This window comes from Periplaneta americana, chromosome 10, assembly GCF_040183065.1.
Source record: "Periplaneta americana isolate PAMFEO1 chromosome 10, P.americana_PAMFEO1_priV1, whole genome shotgun sequence".
Lineage (NCBI taxonomy): Eukaryota > Metazoa > Arthropoda > Insecta > Blattodea > Blattidae > Periplaneta > Periplaneta americana.
Window position 1 is genome coordinate 32,543,584 of NC_091126.1, and position 16,756 is coordinate 32,560,339.

The 16,756-nt window shown below is 37.0% G+C and overlaps 1 protein-coding gene across 4 annotated transcripts in view; it reads right to left on the minus strand.

Moving 5' to 3' along the window:
• Window positions 1-16,756, minus strand: part of LOC138707565 (zinc finger protein 431-like) — a 52,410-nt gene that overhangs the window by 27,617 nt on the left and 8,037 nt on the right. For 3 of the 4 annotated variants that reach the window (XM_069837150.1, XM_069837149.1, XM_069837152.1), the window contains one exon: window positions 3,102-3,244. In XM_069837150.1, coding sequence (XP_069693251.1) covers window positions 3,102-3,244 — 143 coding nt within the window. Of the gene's footprint in view, window positions 1-3,101; window positions 3,245-13,482; window positions 13,680-16,756 lie in introns of those variants that run through there. The other variant, XM_069837151.1, reaches the window with a different exon arrangement.

The following is a 16,756-nucleotide window of genomic DNA, read 5'->3' on the forward strand; positions in this document are numbered from 1 at the left end:
TACAATAATAGTTATTTATGCAACTAGTGGGATATGAGCATCATTAACGCTCGAATGTGTTCTGCAAGAACAAGGCATAAGCCGAGTTCTATAATTACATGAGAGCAGTAATTATGCTCATCCCACTAGTTGCATACAATATTTTATCCGCATTTATTTAATAATACGTTCACTGCGTTCATGATACAAAAGTTGACTGAGCGCAATAATCATTTACATATCGCACTCAGTGCGGTAATGAATGCCATTACCATGGTGATATTATGATGATGGATAAGTATGCATTATCAAACCAACGTGGATAAACATGTTTACTTAATTCAAAGTGCTGTTAATTTAAAGTGTTTCTAAAAAATGTTAAGGCTAAGCCCACACTGCAGCAAACAAAACTGTTTCAGGCTGAATGAAAATGACTCAGTTTGCTACAACCAACTATCCCTTGATAAGCAGGTTAAAGACAGTCACATGAACACACTATGCAGATGAATCGTTTTGTTTGTTCCAAGCAGGGAGAGGCAGCTGGGGTTGTTTCATATCTACTTGTTTGCAGCAGTCAAAATCTAGAATAGTGGTTGCCAAACACCACGAGATTGTGACGTAATAGAAATGCAACCCGCCCACCACTATCGCAGGAAGAGGGGTGAAGTGGGTATTTCCTCAAGTAATCCAGTGAATAACAGTGCATAGACGGACTGTGACCAAAAAACAAAAACAATATAATATTCTTCTACTTATTAATTACGTACACACACTTTCTTCTGTGTTAACTTTTTATCCTCCTATTCATTATTTTTGTATTATTAACAAAATAAAATATATTTTATTTATCATAAAAAGAACGTGTAGGCCTACTTTACATCAGCAGATATTTGAAATTAGAAAAACATATCAAGCTGTTCACGAAGTTGTATGTAAATTACACTACATATTTCAGAAAAACGTCGAAGTATTTTACCCTGATTAAGACATAGAATCCGATACTTTCTATTGTTTGTTTATTAGTGAAATATTCAAATTACACTACATATGCCGAAAAAAAGTCGAAGTATTTTTCTCCGATTAATACATAGAAGCCGATACTTTTTATTGTTCGTTTATTAATGAAATATTCAACTTACAGGTAAGGGCGTGGTAGTCTTCATAACAAGAAGAATAATGACAACGTACATTGTTCTTTTATACTTCATTTAAAATTTTACAACAAATTAAGTATCTCATATTTTTGCCATCTGCACAAAAGAGATACTTTTCCTTCCATGCCCCTTAAAATTAAGTTTTTACATATTATCTGTTTTGGAAAAGACATCGAAACATATTATCCAACACACTTGTAACATTACATGTCTGCTGCTGATAAATGTCTTTACTTATATCGAAGTGAAGGCTGTAAACAGAGGGTGAGGGTATGATGCCATGGTTACGCTTGAGTGGAGACAGGGGCATGTGTCGCGACACAGCTTTTGGCGATCACTGATCTAGAAACATCTTTGCATCTGACTGTAATTTGACACAGTGTATAGTCAAGTTGTTTGAAATATTCCATAGAAAGTAATCCACAGGTGAAGAAAAATTTTTTCCTATATCAATTTATCATCAATTATCGATTTGTTATTTACATTATTACTATAAGTTACATATTTTTTATGGATGAGGGGCCCGAAGGCTTGCACTACAGCCTAAGGCTTATTGTGCTTACCACTTCTGTTTTGTGAATGATTTTGTCGCTGAACAGCCATAGTCTTGTGCATATACAGCATGCTGCTCCGTGAACTTAAACAGAGGTTATGATAATGATCTAAATGAGATTATATATATTTTACAACTGATTATTATTTTAGGCACAGTATAATTCGAAACCTGAAATGAAAATTACAGAATTGAAAAATATACTGTTGAATATATAGACTAATAAAATATAATCTTGGAATGTAGGCTTTCACGGCCAGCGTTGATAGGATGCGTATTTTCCGGGCTAGAGGGCTGTGGTCTGTCGGTGTTACAACCAAACGTTTCGTCCACTACTCCGGTGGACATCTTCAGTGGCGTGGTACACGTGTGCGGAGAGATCTGCTGTGTGTATCAGGAACTGGCATTCCTGTGGGTCAGTGTACATAGGTACAACACAGCGTAGCTTCAAGACCCGAATCACCGAGCATAGAAGGAACTGCCGTCTAGGTTACGTGGACAAGTCAGCCGTAGCCGAGCATGCTTATAATGATGGGGATCACAACATCAGGTTCCAGGACACCGACATCCTAAGTAGTACGCCACACTTCTATGCCAGGTTAAATCGGGAAGCTATTGAGATTCATAAACACAAAAACAACATTAATCGTAAGGAGGAAGGTCTCAAGGTCAACAAAGCTTGGTATCCGGCCCTCAGAAGCACACACATCAAACCCTTTCTCCGACAATTAGACACTACCACAAACAATCAGAACACCGAAGCCACTAGTGCGGACCGCGGCGACAACGACAAGCAACAACAGCCCCACACCTTAAATATCGACGTGCTACCAGTCTCAATGCCAGTTCCTGATACACACAGCAGATCTCTCCGCACACGTGTACCACGCCACTGAAGATGTCCACCGGAGTAGTGGACGAAACGTTTGGTTGTAACACCGACTGACCACAGCCCTCTAGCCCGGAAAATACACATCCTAATAAAATACAATTATTATATTAATGTATATAAACAAAACTGTCATCACATAGGCTACTCTAACAAATAGAGTTTTTTTATCTAAAATAAATTAGACCAAATTTTATATGAAGTATGATGCTGAGAAGCTCCTTATGTTAATAGAAGAAGTCCTGCTATTTGCAATTTTAACTTGAAGGCTCATAGCAACTGTGTGTTTGGTAATGAATTGCTTGCTGCTGTGTGTATTGAAGATGTCTGAAACAGTAAAAGTTTGGCGCAATGTGGACCTAGCCTAAGGGATTTTCCCAAGTTTATTTTCGGTGGGAATTAACACCATATATCCCAGGATGAGGGGTCATGTTTTTCCTTCTCCCATCAACGGGCTTTCTAAAGGCTGTTGACAGTATGCAATATACATAGGCTGGTCCTTATATCATGCTAGACTGAAACTCACTTTTAAAACAGGCAGAAACCTCCGTAGTTTTGTGAGTAAACTGCTCCCTTCCTTCAGTGATGCTGACGGAGTCTTTATTTCCTCCAAGCAAAGGCGGCAGATTTCATGCAAGTTCACAGCCATGATTTTGTAGGTACTGTAGCCTGAAAATGAACAATGAAAATGGACTGATTAATAACTTATCCCTCAAAGTCACGTTTACACTCGTGACAGAATATTCACCAGATAAGATAAGCCAAGTCTTGTAAGAAAGTTCAAATTCTTATTAAAAACAAATAAATAAAAAAAATATATTGCTATTTTGTCCGCATATTTTATAAATGTGGATATCTTGGACGAAAAACTGAAGTCCCTTAAAGTAACACCTTTTGCTACAGTTGAATGATATACTATGCCTAGCTTTCATTCCTAGAGAGCGAATTGAATATTAACTTCATCCCAACAAATTGTCTTGTGTTTGCTGTGCTTTCTTGAACATCTCATATGAAAAAGAGGTAGGCCCTATATTTTGAACCATGTATATCTATCCCTTTATTATTTTCTTGAAAATAAATTTCAATTCCTTGTTGAAATGGGGAAAAATTAGAAAGAAGCCCATTCACACTGTACTAAATATTATGAAGTGATAATTCATGGAGAAATAACGATACACTTATTTCTTTATATATATGCTATGGTTGGCCTCGGTAGCATAGTTGGTATAGCGCTGGCCTTCTATGCTCGAGATTGCGGATTCGATCCCGGCCTAGGTCGATGGCATCTAAGTGTGTTTAAATGCGACAGGCTCATGTCAATAGATTTAGTGGCATGTAAAAGAACTCCTGTGGGACAAAATTCCGGCACACCGGCAATGCTGATATAACCTCTGCAGTTGCGAGCATCATTAAATAAACCATAATTTAATTTTTTTTATATGCTAGGATTCTTTGGTACGAAAAGAGATGATCACAGTACTTCAATCCAGCCTAGCCCAACATAATCAGCGTATATCGAAACCTCTGCCTCAATCTCACCAAGATTGTAAATAAGTGTATTAGCTATATGGTTAAAGTCAATGTTTTTTTACTTGGTTATTTAACTATGCTGTATCAACTTCTGGATTATTTAGCATCGATTGAATTGATGATAGCGAGATGTTATTTGGCGAGATGGATTACCTGACATTCGCCTTACAGTTGGGGAAAACCTCAGAAAAAACCCAACCAGGTAATCAACCCAAGTGGTAATCGAACCCACACATAAGTGTAACTCCTCTGGATCAGCAGGCAAATGTGCTACTGGCTGAGCTACACTGGTGGCTATTGAATTTAATTTAATTTAATTTAATTTATGGGAGGGGGCACTATGGTCCAGCACTGTGAACTGTTACGATCTATTGTGCTAACCCTCAAGCTAGGCGCATTCCCAAACCACACCAGCTGAATACATTAAGGTTCGCTACATACCCAGGTTTCGAGCAGGCAACCCCACCATCCCTAGGTCAGGTAATCCGTGCATCGCCAGCTGGCGATCGGGGAATGCTATGGAATCATGACGAAATGGAGAAATGGTGATGGAATGATGTAAATGCCTAATTTAGGGAAAAACGGGAGAACCCCGAGAAAAATCCCAACTGCGACCTTGTCTGCCACAAGTGTCACTGTAAATTACACCAGTGGCTAAGTCAATGGTGTATCATACCTTTTGAGGAGATGTTATGATAGTTTTTTTTATTTTATTTTATTGGGTTATTTTACGACGCTTTATCAACATCTAGGTTATTTAGCGTCTGAATGAAATGAAGGTGATAATGCCGGTGAAAAGAGTCCGGGGTCCAGCACCGAAAGTTACCCAGCATTTGCTCGGATTGGGTTGAGGGAAAACCCCGGAAAAATCCTCAACCAGGTAACTTGCCCCGACCGGGATTCGAACCCAGGCCACCTGGTTTCACGGCCAGACGAGCTGACCGTTACTCCACAGGTGTGGACATTATGATAGTCAATTATCATAAACAATATCCCCATTGAGGTTATATTTGGACCTCTTCACTATTACTTCTTTCTATAAACATCCTATAGCCTCAATCCAAGACTGTGGGAGGGGTTTACTGACTTCGAACATCGTATTTGAATTTATATATATATTTTTTTTATTTATCTAATGAATGAAATTAAATATAACAAGTTCGACAAAACTATCAGTAAGATATACTAAGAAAGTTCCATTTTTTACTAACCTCACACAAATTAATTAATTATTGAACTCTATAATAACATTTTCTTCGATATATGGTAACACATATTTTTATTCGAAATCCTTATAATAATGAAACATCTATACATCTAAGTCACATACTTATTTGGTTATTTTGATACAAAATTATCATCTAATATTATTTGAATTTGAGCTTTAAAAGGCATTTCTTATATCTTGTACTTCAATGCTTTAAAGCTAGCAGAAGAAAATAAACCACACCAAGAAATCTAATTCTTCTATTCACAAAAAGTAAATACTCATCGACTCCTTAGACTTTCAATTCTTATTTGAGTGATACACGTTAAAATGACTATTTTTTCCTAACTTCACAAAAAATTTCCTATCTTTTCAGCTATCTCTGATTTCTGACTAGGTACAGTAAAATTCATCATAACCGGCACCCAATTAACCGACAATACCAAAACAATGGCACTTTTAGGTGGGCAAAAATAAAAACACTTTTATATCTAACATGTTGCCACATTCTCGGTTGTCTGTACTGCCACATTCGGAAGTTCACACGAACTTTCAGATTCAGTGAATATTCGAACAAAAAATTAGTGTATAAAAATTAAAAAAAATATGGCTGCGGTTTCAACAGTTGGCATAAAAACACGAATCCCTGAGTCAGACTTTTGACAAGTGAATTTCTTGGGTTTGTTTGGGTGTGATATGTGCCGAAGTGAGAGCATCTACTTGCACAGAATATAAAATGTTATGTTTTATTTAACGATGCTCGCAACTGCAGAGGTTATATCAGCGTCCCCGGATGTGCCGGAATTTTGTCCTGCAGGAGTTCTTTTACATGCCAGTAAATCTGCTGACATGAGCCTGTCGCATTTAAGCACACCGACCTGACCCGGGATCGAACTCGCAACCTTGAGCATAGAAGGCCAGCGCTATACCAACTCGCCAACCAGGTCGACACACAATATATTTCTGGGAGATAAATCAATCTGCTATTCTTGACATCAAAGTTCAATGACCCCATATGGGTGGTCCATGGCAAGTGGAGTCAGAGTAATGACCCAAATAGACCATGTATATGGAACAAAAAACTGAAGATACCTTCATCAATTCTCCCAACAATGGCAGTAACAGAGGATGTAAAATGTACAAATGCAGCTGAGCAGGAACACTGGATGAAGTCTCGTCTCTCGACAACCAACTATGGTCTATTGTCAACATTATCACACCCTGTCCACCCATGCCAAAGGCTGATTTCTAAGTCTAATCTAGAGCAAAGAAGCAAGAAGGAAACTAAGCTGACTATTTCCACCTCCCTAGGCTGCCTTTTAAAGCCACTCCAAAGAAAAACCCAAGGTAGATACATCTAAAAGAATTTTATTAGTTGGTTTTTTAAAGACGATATATCAACTATTTGGTTATTTACCACAGATGGGATTAGGTGATAGCGAGATGGTATTTGGCGAGATGAGCTCGAGAATTCGTAATTACCTGAGATTTGCATTATGGTTGGGAAAAACCTCGGAAAAAACCCAAACCAGGTAATCAGCCCAAGCGGGAATTGAATTCAAGCCCGAGCGCAACTCTGGATATCTAAAAGAATCAAATTGGGAGTTGGAAACACTCCATCTAGACTAAATCCAAACAATATAAGTCACACCAAATGCCTTTTCAGATGTGAATACATACCATAGCCAGCAAACATCTTCACATAGCTATTATCAATATGCAAAAGCCCTTGGGAAAATAATACAAGACAAGGAAATCAAATAAAGGCTGAGATGAACAACGTTTCACAAGATCATTTGACTTTTCTTTCTGAGGGCCACATGTACCCACTTATGGGGGATGGCTATACTCATGGGAGATTATTATAATGACTGGAGACATAATTGCTCCCAGCTGCTGCAATTCCCCCAGTTTTGTGGAATGGTGGCATGCCATGATGGAATGACTGCCTAGACCATACCTGCACAAACAGCGCTCAATGAGAGCGCGCGCTCCTTCGGAGCGGGAGAGCTGTGTTTACCGCTCGCCGAAACGGAGAGGAAGATACGTCAGAATGACAGACTTGCTATAGGTAGAGGAGAGGGAAACGACCACTCAGTTATCTAGTGGAGTGCAGTGTGTAGGCCTATTCTCAGTAACTGTTTCACGTTGCTTACCTACTGCTACAGTACAGTGTGGAGGAATCTAAAAGACGGAACATAACATTTAACATTTAACGATTTACAGCTCGAAATTATTGATCTTCAATGTGACCTAAGGACTAAAAGACCCTTTGAATAATACTACTAGCCTGGTTGAGTTTTACAAGACTAAACATTTGCAATAATATCCACGACTACACAGGCTGGCTGTGAAAATAATTGCTATGTTTGGCTCAACATTTATATTTGTGAGCAACTGTTTTGTATAATCAACTTTAATAAAGGCAGACATCGAACATCTGTAACTGTTGTTTCATTACGATCATTAGGCTACTGTTTCCTTTCAGCTGCCAACAGCATAAAACCTCGTTTTGATGTAGGCTACTGATAAATAAAAATATAACAAAATGATATTGTACATTTAAGTAGCTATAGAATTTCTATTATTTCTGTAAAATAAATATTTCTTTATTAATTAATAATAGCCCAAGATAGTTTTGCAAACACTGAACAGGAATTCATTTCATAAACACTCTAATAGTACTTCCTTTTGTGTATATTTTGTACGAGATCACCCTTTCTTCCATTCCACCCTTATACAGAGAGCAGCTAATATCTGCATTCCGCTCATGAACTGTGAGCCACCTCGGAGAGCGCAAACCTTGTGCAGGCCTGGCCTAGACTGACCAAAGTAGCATTATGGGTTCTTGGGAAGCCAGAGAGTAAACAATTTGTAATGCACTGCCTACACCCCTGAGACAACATTAAAAATGCTGTACTTAATTTCATAACGCTATAAAGGAACAGTCCCTTAATAGGTTTCTTATATTTGGCATCTGCAGTGATAGGTCACCATTAAGAATGAGAGCGGTAAACTGCAATGTCAGTTTACTAATGCATTTGCCTGCTAATGTGAAGCTATGTTTGGGCATGGATTCGAATTCTGCTTGAGCTGATTTCCTGGTTGGGTTTCTTCTGACGTTTTCCTCTACTGTAAAATTAATGTCACGTAATCCCATGGTGATTCCTCGGTCTCATCTTGCCAAATATCATCTTGCTATCATCAATTCCATCGATGCTAAATAAGCTATACCCAAGCTGTCATAAATATGTACTTGAGAGTTATTTGGGTTGGTAAACCTTTCCATGGAAAAACTGAAGAATATTACGTGATAACATTCTGAACCAATAAGATAGTAGCATTTTCTATCAGCTCCTACTTCTGCTATGCACAGCGCTGATGTATTGTCGAGTGCTTTCTGTAGAAATTAGATTTGTTTCCCGGTTTTTGACTTTGTAATACCAGTCATTTCTCTTATTGTTATGCAAAACCAATATGAAACAAAACAATATGATATAATCGATAGTGATTGCAAGGGTTATAGAACAGCCACTCTACACAAGTGACTATTACAGTTTACCACATTAGATTTTTTTACCACAGTAAGAAAAGTTTTATAAAACAAGAAATTTTACCCCAGCAGAAATTTGATATTTACTGGCATAAGCTATTGTGGTAATTACTGGCCTTTTATGAAACAGGCTATGAGCCCTGATTCATAAAACTGAGAAGTCCTACAATCATGATAATTCTACAAACATGTCAGAATATTGTAGCATTTGTTTTCTGACAATTCTTACCTGCTTTGACAAATACAATTAGTGAATTCTCAACAGCATTTCATAAACATGACAATGACAGATCAAGTATGTGTAAACATGTAAGAACGATAGCAAATTTTTGTTCTTATTCATTTTCTTCATCTGACATAATTAGGAACATTAAATCCAGACGTTTGAGATGGGCAGGGCATGTAGCACGTATGGGCGAATCCAGAAATGCATATAGAGTGTTAGTTGGGAGACCGGAGGGGAAAAGACCTTTGGGGAGGCCGAGACACAGGTGGGAGGTTAATATTACAATGGATTTGAGGGAGGTGGGATATGATGAGAGACTGGATTAATCTTGGATAGGGACTGATGGCGGGCTTATGTGAGGGCGGCAATGAACCTGCAGGTTCCTTAAAAGCCATTTGTAAGTAAATAAGTAAGTAATTCATTTTATATTTTTATAAAAGTAATTGATATGAGACGGGCTGATTGGATAATCTATAATGCACGCTATTATTGAATTTGTTGAAATTAGTATCCACCATTATAAATTCAATTATGAACAGCGAGAAAATTACAGTTCATTCTAAATTTGACTAAGAAAGCAACGATATTCCTATCAACAAATGTAGCCTCATTTTCAGAAGAAACATTCTCATTTTTTTATCACAATCCATCGACTCTTGGAAAATTGGCTGCTCTCATGAAGAGCTAAGGAATGATTTCGATGTCCACACCTGTGGAGTAACGGTCAGCGCGTCTGGCCGCGAAACCAGGTGGCCCGGGTTCAAATCCCGGTCGGGACAAGTTACCTGGTTCAGGTTTTTTCTGGGGTTTTCCCTCAACCCAATACGAGCAAATGCTGAGTAACTTTCGGTGCTGGACCCCGGACTCATTTCACCGGCATTATCACCTTCATTTCATTCAGACGCTAAATAACCTAGATGTTGATACAGCGTCGTAAAATAACCCAATAAAATAAAAATAAATAAAATGATTTCGATATGCTATATGCATTAGCAGTTAAATGATACTGAGCTCCATTTTCATCCAGTGAAAGAAAACAAAATAATTATTTTGGATCAAGTGTTGTCAAGTTTTATGAACTAGGCTCCAGGTGTACATCATTATACATTTTCAATGAGTCCTTCAGCATTTCCAGGCAGATATGTAATTAAATTTGGTGGTCGTCAGCATAAAGCAATGAGGAATATAATTACAACAATAATGTAAATGCAAAAAAAAAAAAAAAAAAAAAAAAAAAATCAATGCCTTAATAGTAATCCTTAAGGAATGTCACACATCATGACATGCTAGGAAGAAAACCTGCTATAAAACAAAACAGACTGCTGGTGGTCACGAAGGTACAAATTAAACAAAGAAATGCAGCTTTCTGTGAAGTATAAAGCATGTAGCTTTACTAATAGAGCACCAATGTCCACAGAGTTGAAGGCTTTACTATAGTCAAGAAGAGCAAGTACAGTCAATTGGCTATTGTTCATGGCTTCACAAATATCCTGTCACATTAAGTAGTGCATTAGTCATACTCTGTCCCCTCTGAAACTACACCGATAAGGAGCCAATACTTGACAAGCATTGAGATGCCTATAGGTCATTCGTTATCTCGTGAAACAAATGGTTGCGTGCGCTGTAGCGTATAGTAAAAACTTTATGGTGGGGTAAGTGAACTTACTACAAGTAGGAGCGTAGTAAGGGAGGGAAGCTTCTGACTCCACATTCTTCTTTCCCTGACACACAGGTTGGTTTCACTAGATACCGAATAACCTATATCAACTGTTTATGAACTATTCATTCTAGAGCCTTAGATATGGTGGGGAGAGTAGTGAGGGGTCTGTAGTCATTAGGAGTGAAAGGAATGGCGTCTTTTAGGGAGAGGTCATATGATGGTTTGTTTCCAGAGTTCTGGGAACAACAAAGTTGTTGTATAGACATTAAAGATGTGGGTCAGTGTGAGCGGGATGACGTCAATTATTTTATGCAATAACATAATGCTTATAAAATTTTTCTGTCTGAATGTTACTGGTAATTTTAAATTGTATAGTTTCCTCTTTATTATCAGGTTGAATTTGCGATGAGGAATGGAAAGAGAAATCTTAACTTAACCAGTGATATATTCCTTGTAACTTTTTCCATATAATTTTTATTTTGTATTCCAATGGACCTCAAATTTATCCACAAATCCAAGGTCTGGGTGTTTGGCTGTATAAGACTGTGTGCATACCTGAGTTTAGCATTATGTATAGGCCCTAGTGCCTGAGTAGTTTTATTTCTGAGTGTCTTGTAAGTCTGCTGGTTATTGTCACTTCTATTTCTCTTAAATTACGAGAATGTGAAGTCTCTTTCCAACATAAAATTCCGAATATCTTGTGTCATGGGGCTGGAGGTCCAGGCACTCGTTCGTTTCATTTTCAAAGTTGCATGTTTGTAATAGAGTCGTATTATTAGGTCATTAAGCATTTCGATTTATACGTCAATTGAGCATTTCGTCCAAATTGTTTGCCATGGTTAATTCCAAAACGTCAGTTATCAGTTTTGTCTCACCAATACTTTTTAAATCTCTATAAACTAGCTCACTATTTCAGCTTTTTGTTTTAGAACATTGTAAGGAGTATGCAACATAGATTAAATCTTGTGGGAAAGTCCATGGACAGGAGCCTGACCATGTGTTTTCACTTTATCAGGATTTGTGATCATATCAATTAATGTTTCAGATGTAGCTGTATGGTCTGTGGGATCGAATGGAAGAAGTGTTATGTTTAAGGTCTGGGAACCTGAAACACTGTTTTTTAGTTCTTCAGTCTTGGATAGTGGTTAATATCGCCTATTGCTTTCACTCATAATAAGGGATTAGGTTGGTTAAATGAGTTTCTATTTCACTTGGATGATCAATTTTAGGGGATTTATGTATGCAACAAAGTACACCTAAACATTTCTGAAAAGAGACCGTGACTTCAATGAATAGAAGAATCTCATTATAATCACTGGGGGAAGAATCTATAAGATTTGTAAGTCAGTAAATTTTCCCCATGAGAGACTACTGGATTCTCGATAGGTGAGTCTGATGGTAGGATTACTACATTGCGACCTACAGGCAGGCACCCTTACTCAGGCACTTACTCCCAAGTAGAGGGAACAGTTATGCCACTATGACTGGATTGCCAGGGCCTCATCAGTTTAAACAGAGTGGACCAAGAGAAGGTGAGCATGGCTGTTGGATAGGAGAGGCTATAAGTTGTGCATCACTCTCTTTTCTTCACTCCCGGAATGGGAATGTAATGGAAAATTGGCGAAATTGTTAGAATGTGAGTGTAACCAATTTCGCAGCAGCTATAGGCCTAATCAGTTACCAGTTTCGCAAACATTATCTAAAAATGCATTTTATATTAATATCAATTTACTTCAATATATGCTGACAATTTTTTTTTCACGTCTTAATTATGGAGACATGCTTGTACTCAGTAGCTTATCTGTTGCTGCTAGCACTCACTATAATGCACATTCGACACCACGTAACATAACACAGAAGCAGCAGATATTAAGATTTTCCCCTTGTTTGCATAAATTTTCAATTGACTTCCTGAATCTAACAAAATAGTGTGAGGGTTAAGCGAAATTATTTTATCACAGACCTACACAAATATACTTACTAATTAGTCCTATACAACTAAGAAGAAATACAAAATCTCTTTACAAAAATATTAGTGCTTGTAAAATTAACTTACCGATAAGTTAGCTCACAAATACTAGTACTAGTGAATAAATATTATTCTAACTTTCTTGACGAAAAAATTTAACTTAGCTTTGTAACTTCAAATCTTATAAGATACCTTCACCTACAACAAAACTTAAATCTTGTGTTTTGTGCACTAATCAATACGTCAATGTAATGAGCATCTCATATAGGTCTATAGTTAAAATAAGGAGATAATGTAGTTGTGGCAGTGACAAAATTGTGAAAAATTCGTTTACAGTGGTGAAAACATAATATTGGACCTTCAATCTAAACTGAATTCCAGATACTTTTTGTTCCTTGACATGACACATTATGTTATTATGCTCATTAGTCTCATAGTAAATAAGTTTGAAATGTTTGAATTACTGTCCATGTAAATACGCCCTACATTTTAAATAAAACTGATGTATTAATAATTATAACATGCCGTAAATGCATCAAGTTTTCCACTGCAATCATTTAACTGACATAACCTTCAACCACAAAACAACTGCGACCAAATATTGAGTAACTTATCGCAATTTATATATTTTAGAGTAACAGAAATGACAATATTAACATACACTAGATATATACTTCAGGAATATAAAACTACTTTTACCCAGTAATTTTAATAAATTAGTTAACAACACGATCTTAACCTCGCCATGAAATATAGTATTACCTGAATATGGATTCTGAAAACAAGCAAATTGATCTTCTATCGACTTTCATTCCATTTCACATACAAATTTTATTAATTAGCTGTTCCATAAATGCTTGAATTGTGTATTTATTTAATCATATATTTACTCTAACCGGTAAACAAATCTGCCAAGTTCTTGTAAAAGCAATTTCTCGTTAACAGCGGATAGGTCATTTTGCAACACAGTATACTCTGACCACTGCCCACGAGACACCCAGAAATTAGCTCAATTGACGTATTTCCAAATACGGCGCTACACCATACCACGTGATCTGAGACTATACTTATGCATTGTGTTCAATAATTTAATGAGTAAAATAAATCCAAGGCGCGACAGCCCATGAAGGGCCATGGCAGACTAGCCAGCTGCTGGTCTTATGTCCACATGTATCACCAAAAGTGAATGATCATCCAACCAGAACAGAAGTTTGTTTGGTTAGAACGATGATCTCTCCAGCCATTGATTGCATTCAGACGTGACAGCACTACGACAGCAAAATCATTGAATGCCTCGCTGACTGACAGTGCTTCGGCTTCGCTGTAACAGCAGTCGGCATTTTTCGTAGCAAATTTTTTTTTGCTGCCCTTTCGCTGTTCATTCAGTGAAGGAGCAAAGGTGTGATTGTAAACACAACAAATATTTTGGAATCTAGTAGTTCAGCTCCTCACAGCTGCTGCCACTAATAAAAAATTAATAGCGGAGTTAGCGCTGTCAGCTGAACACAGCCATTATAGCTGGCTTGCTGAACCAGAATTCACTGCCGGTAACGTACCTATCTAATTCCCAAGATTTATCACAATGCTAGGAAAGCATCAGTCCCACACACTGGCCAAAATTTTGACAAAATTCCTTTGCCATGAGGACTCAAACCAGTAATGCAAATCCTAGGTATGATGCCTTAGACCATGACACTACAGTGAGAGATATTCAATGATGTAATTCTCAAATTAATCAAATTTTATCACACAGTATAACAAAAAATTAAGGATTTAGACATTTATAATCAAGATCTGTCATTTTTAAAAGGCAATTAATGAGAAAAAATTTTATTTGAAAATAAACGAGCTGTCAAAATTAATACATTGCATTATCAGTACCTTATGTCTCCAATATTTTCATAGTTACTGGTTTGTTAGAATAATAAAATTGTTTTTAACAATTGTACTTGTCGTTCTTCTAGCAAGGCTATCCAATGCTATCAGCAACTTGGTCAGGAAAGGAAGACACAGCTCTCATTGTTGTCCTTACTACAAGCTACTTCATTAAAAAATATTTATTACATAGTGATAAAAGAAGTGATTTTTTCCTGGAAGCAATAATCGCACTAGAACAAAAATCGACAACAAGAACCACTAGTGACACAAAGGTTGAGTGTGGGTATCTTAAATCCTTCTCTGTCCTGACTTTTTATTACCATATTCAGAAATGCAATAGTGGAAGCTGTTGTGATCTTGTCTAGGTATGGATCATAAGTTGTACTTTCTTCAAGAACTATTCCAAGGTCACCATAAGCAAAGCAAACAGACCCAGTTTTCGCAATCAGAGGGCAAGCTAGAAAAAGGTTTAGAAGTGACTTATGATATGCGTAGGCTATATGGGAATAAATTTATACATAACATGAAATGTAATTACGTTAATACAGATTTTATTTACCATTTATGGAACGCTCAAGTAGTACCTATCATCAACACAGAATCTCGCAACTCGATCTCCGAGACATGGTGCTATAAAGGTCACATGCTCTGCAATTAAGGTCTCCTTGTCTCCGCATTTCGATACACAGATGCTGTGCGAAGTCCTGATTCCAAAGTGGTTTTAGTTGCATGTATATAAGCATGAGCATTGATGTCACCAAAGTCTCTTAATTTTCAGAGTATGGTACTGAAAAACATCTATATCTACAGCAGTGGCGTAGCATGAAATTTTGAGCAGGGGAAACTAACGCAAGTTGTCTTTCATGCAATATGAGAAAACGTATTACAAAAATACAGTCTTAAAATACGTAAATAGTAGTCAATTTCAAGTCAGCAGTCGAAGATTGGTTGGAACATCGTAAGTAACACCAATAAGGCATGACCTCAAATGTTACGTAGTAAAATATGATTTCACGGTTTACACATATCTCTTAACAAATAGACACTTATACGTATAACATTAGCTCACTCCCTGTCATACTTAGAGAAATCACAATATTAGTATCATTACGTAAGTATGCGTCTGTCTTTTGGTTGTGTCCTTTATTGGCAGCAAGAGAGTCGGTCATTTGTTTTTTAAATCACACTTTTGTTCGTAGGTCAGTCTTGATAATAAAATTGTCCTAAAAAATTCAAGTAAATTAGTGTCAGGAATTGTTATTTCGCTCATTACTTATTATATCAGCCACAATGCACACTAACACTTCAACTGAACACAACTGACGAAAAGGGATAACTCTGAAACAATTTATTTTAAATGTTAAAGCTAGCTTCTTGCGAGCCTTGTGACTAGGGTAGTTCAGTTAGAAAGGGATGGAAAATCTGCGGGGTGGATTACACAGAAGAAACCAGTCTGCTTGGAAGCTGGTGTGTGCAGGCTTCATGTTTACTGCTGCATCACAAATCATCCTGAGCTGCCGCATCACAATATTTAATGCGTAAATATATATTCTATTAAAATTAATAAATAATTTTCTCCATAAACTGCAGGTTTATTATGAAATTATTATTAACTGGGGAAGCTAAGCTTTTAAGCTTACATTGACGCTACGCCACTGACCTACAGTATGTCACCACTGGAGAAGTTAAATTATGAATAGTAGATTATCAGTACAATATTAACCCTTGAGTAGTCACGCGGTGTGTTGTCAACATCCCAGTCACACATACAGTGCTGTTAACTACATATTGAGTAAGCCTATATTTCTGAAACTTTCAATACCTTTCTTAGAATTGGTAAGGCAATAATAACCATAAATTGTTTGAAATCAGAATTCGCTTTACTCGAGATAATAACAGTTTAAGTGGTATGGGGTGACGAAGTGTTACAACAATGTTCCTATTGTAAATAGTGACAGTGACTAAACTGACCGTACCAAACTTGTGTAATAAATAATAATGGATGTTAAGTAGTGACTATGTGCACAGAAAAATCAAGAAAGTGCTCTGGAAAGGAAGATAAAAAGTAAATTATGATTAGGAGTGAATAGATGTTCGAATATTACATGTGAACATATATTTAAATATTACCATTCCTGTAAATTAATTAAATCGGTCA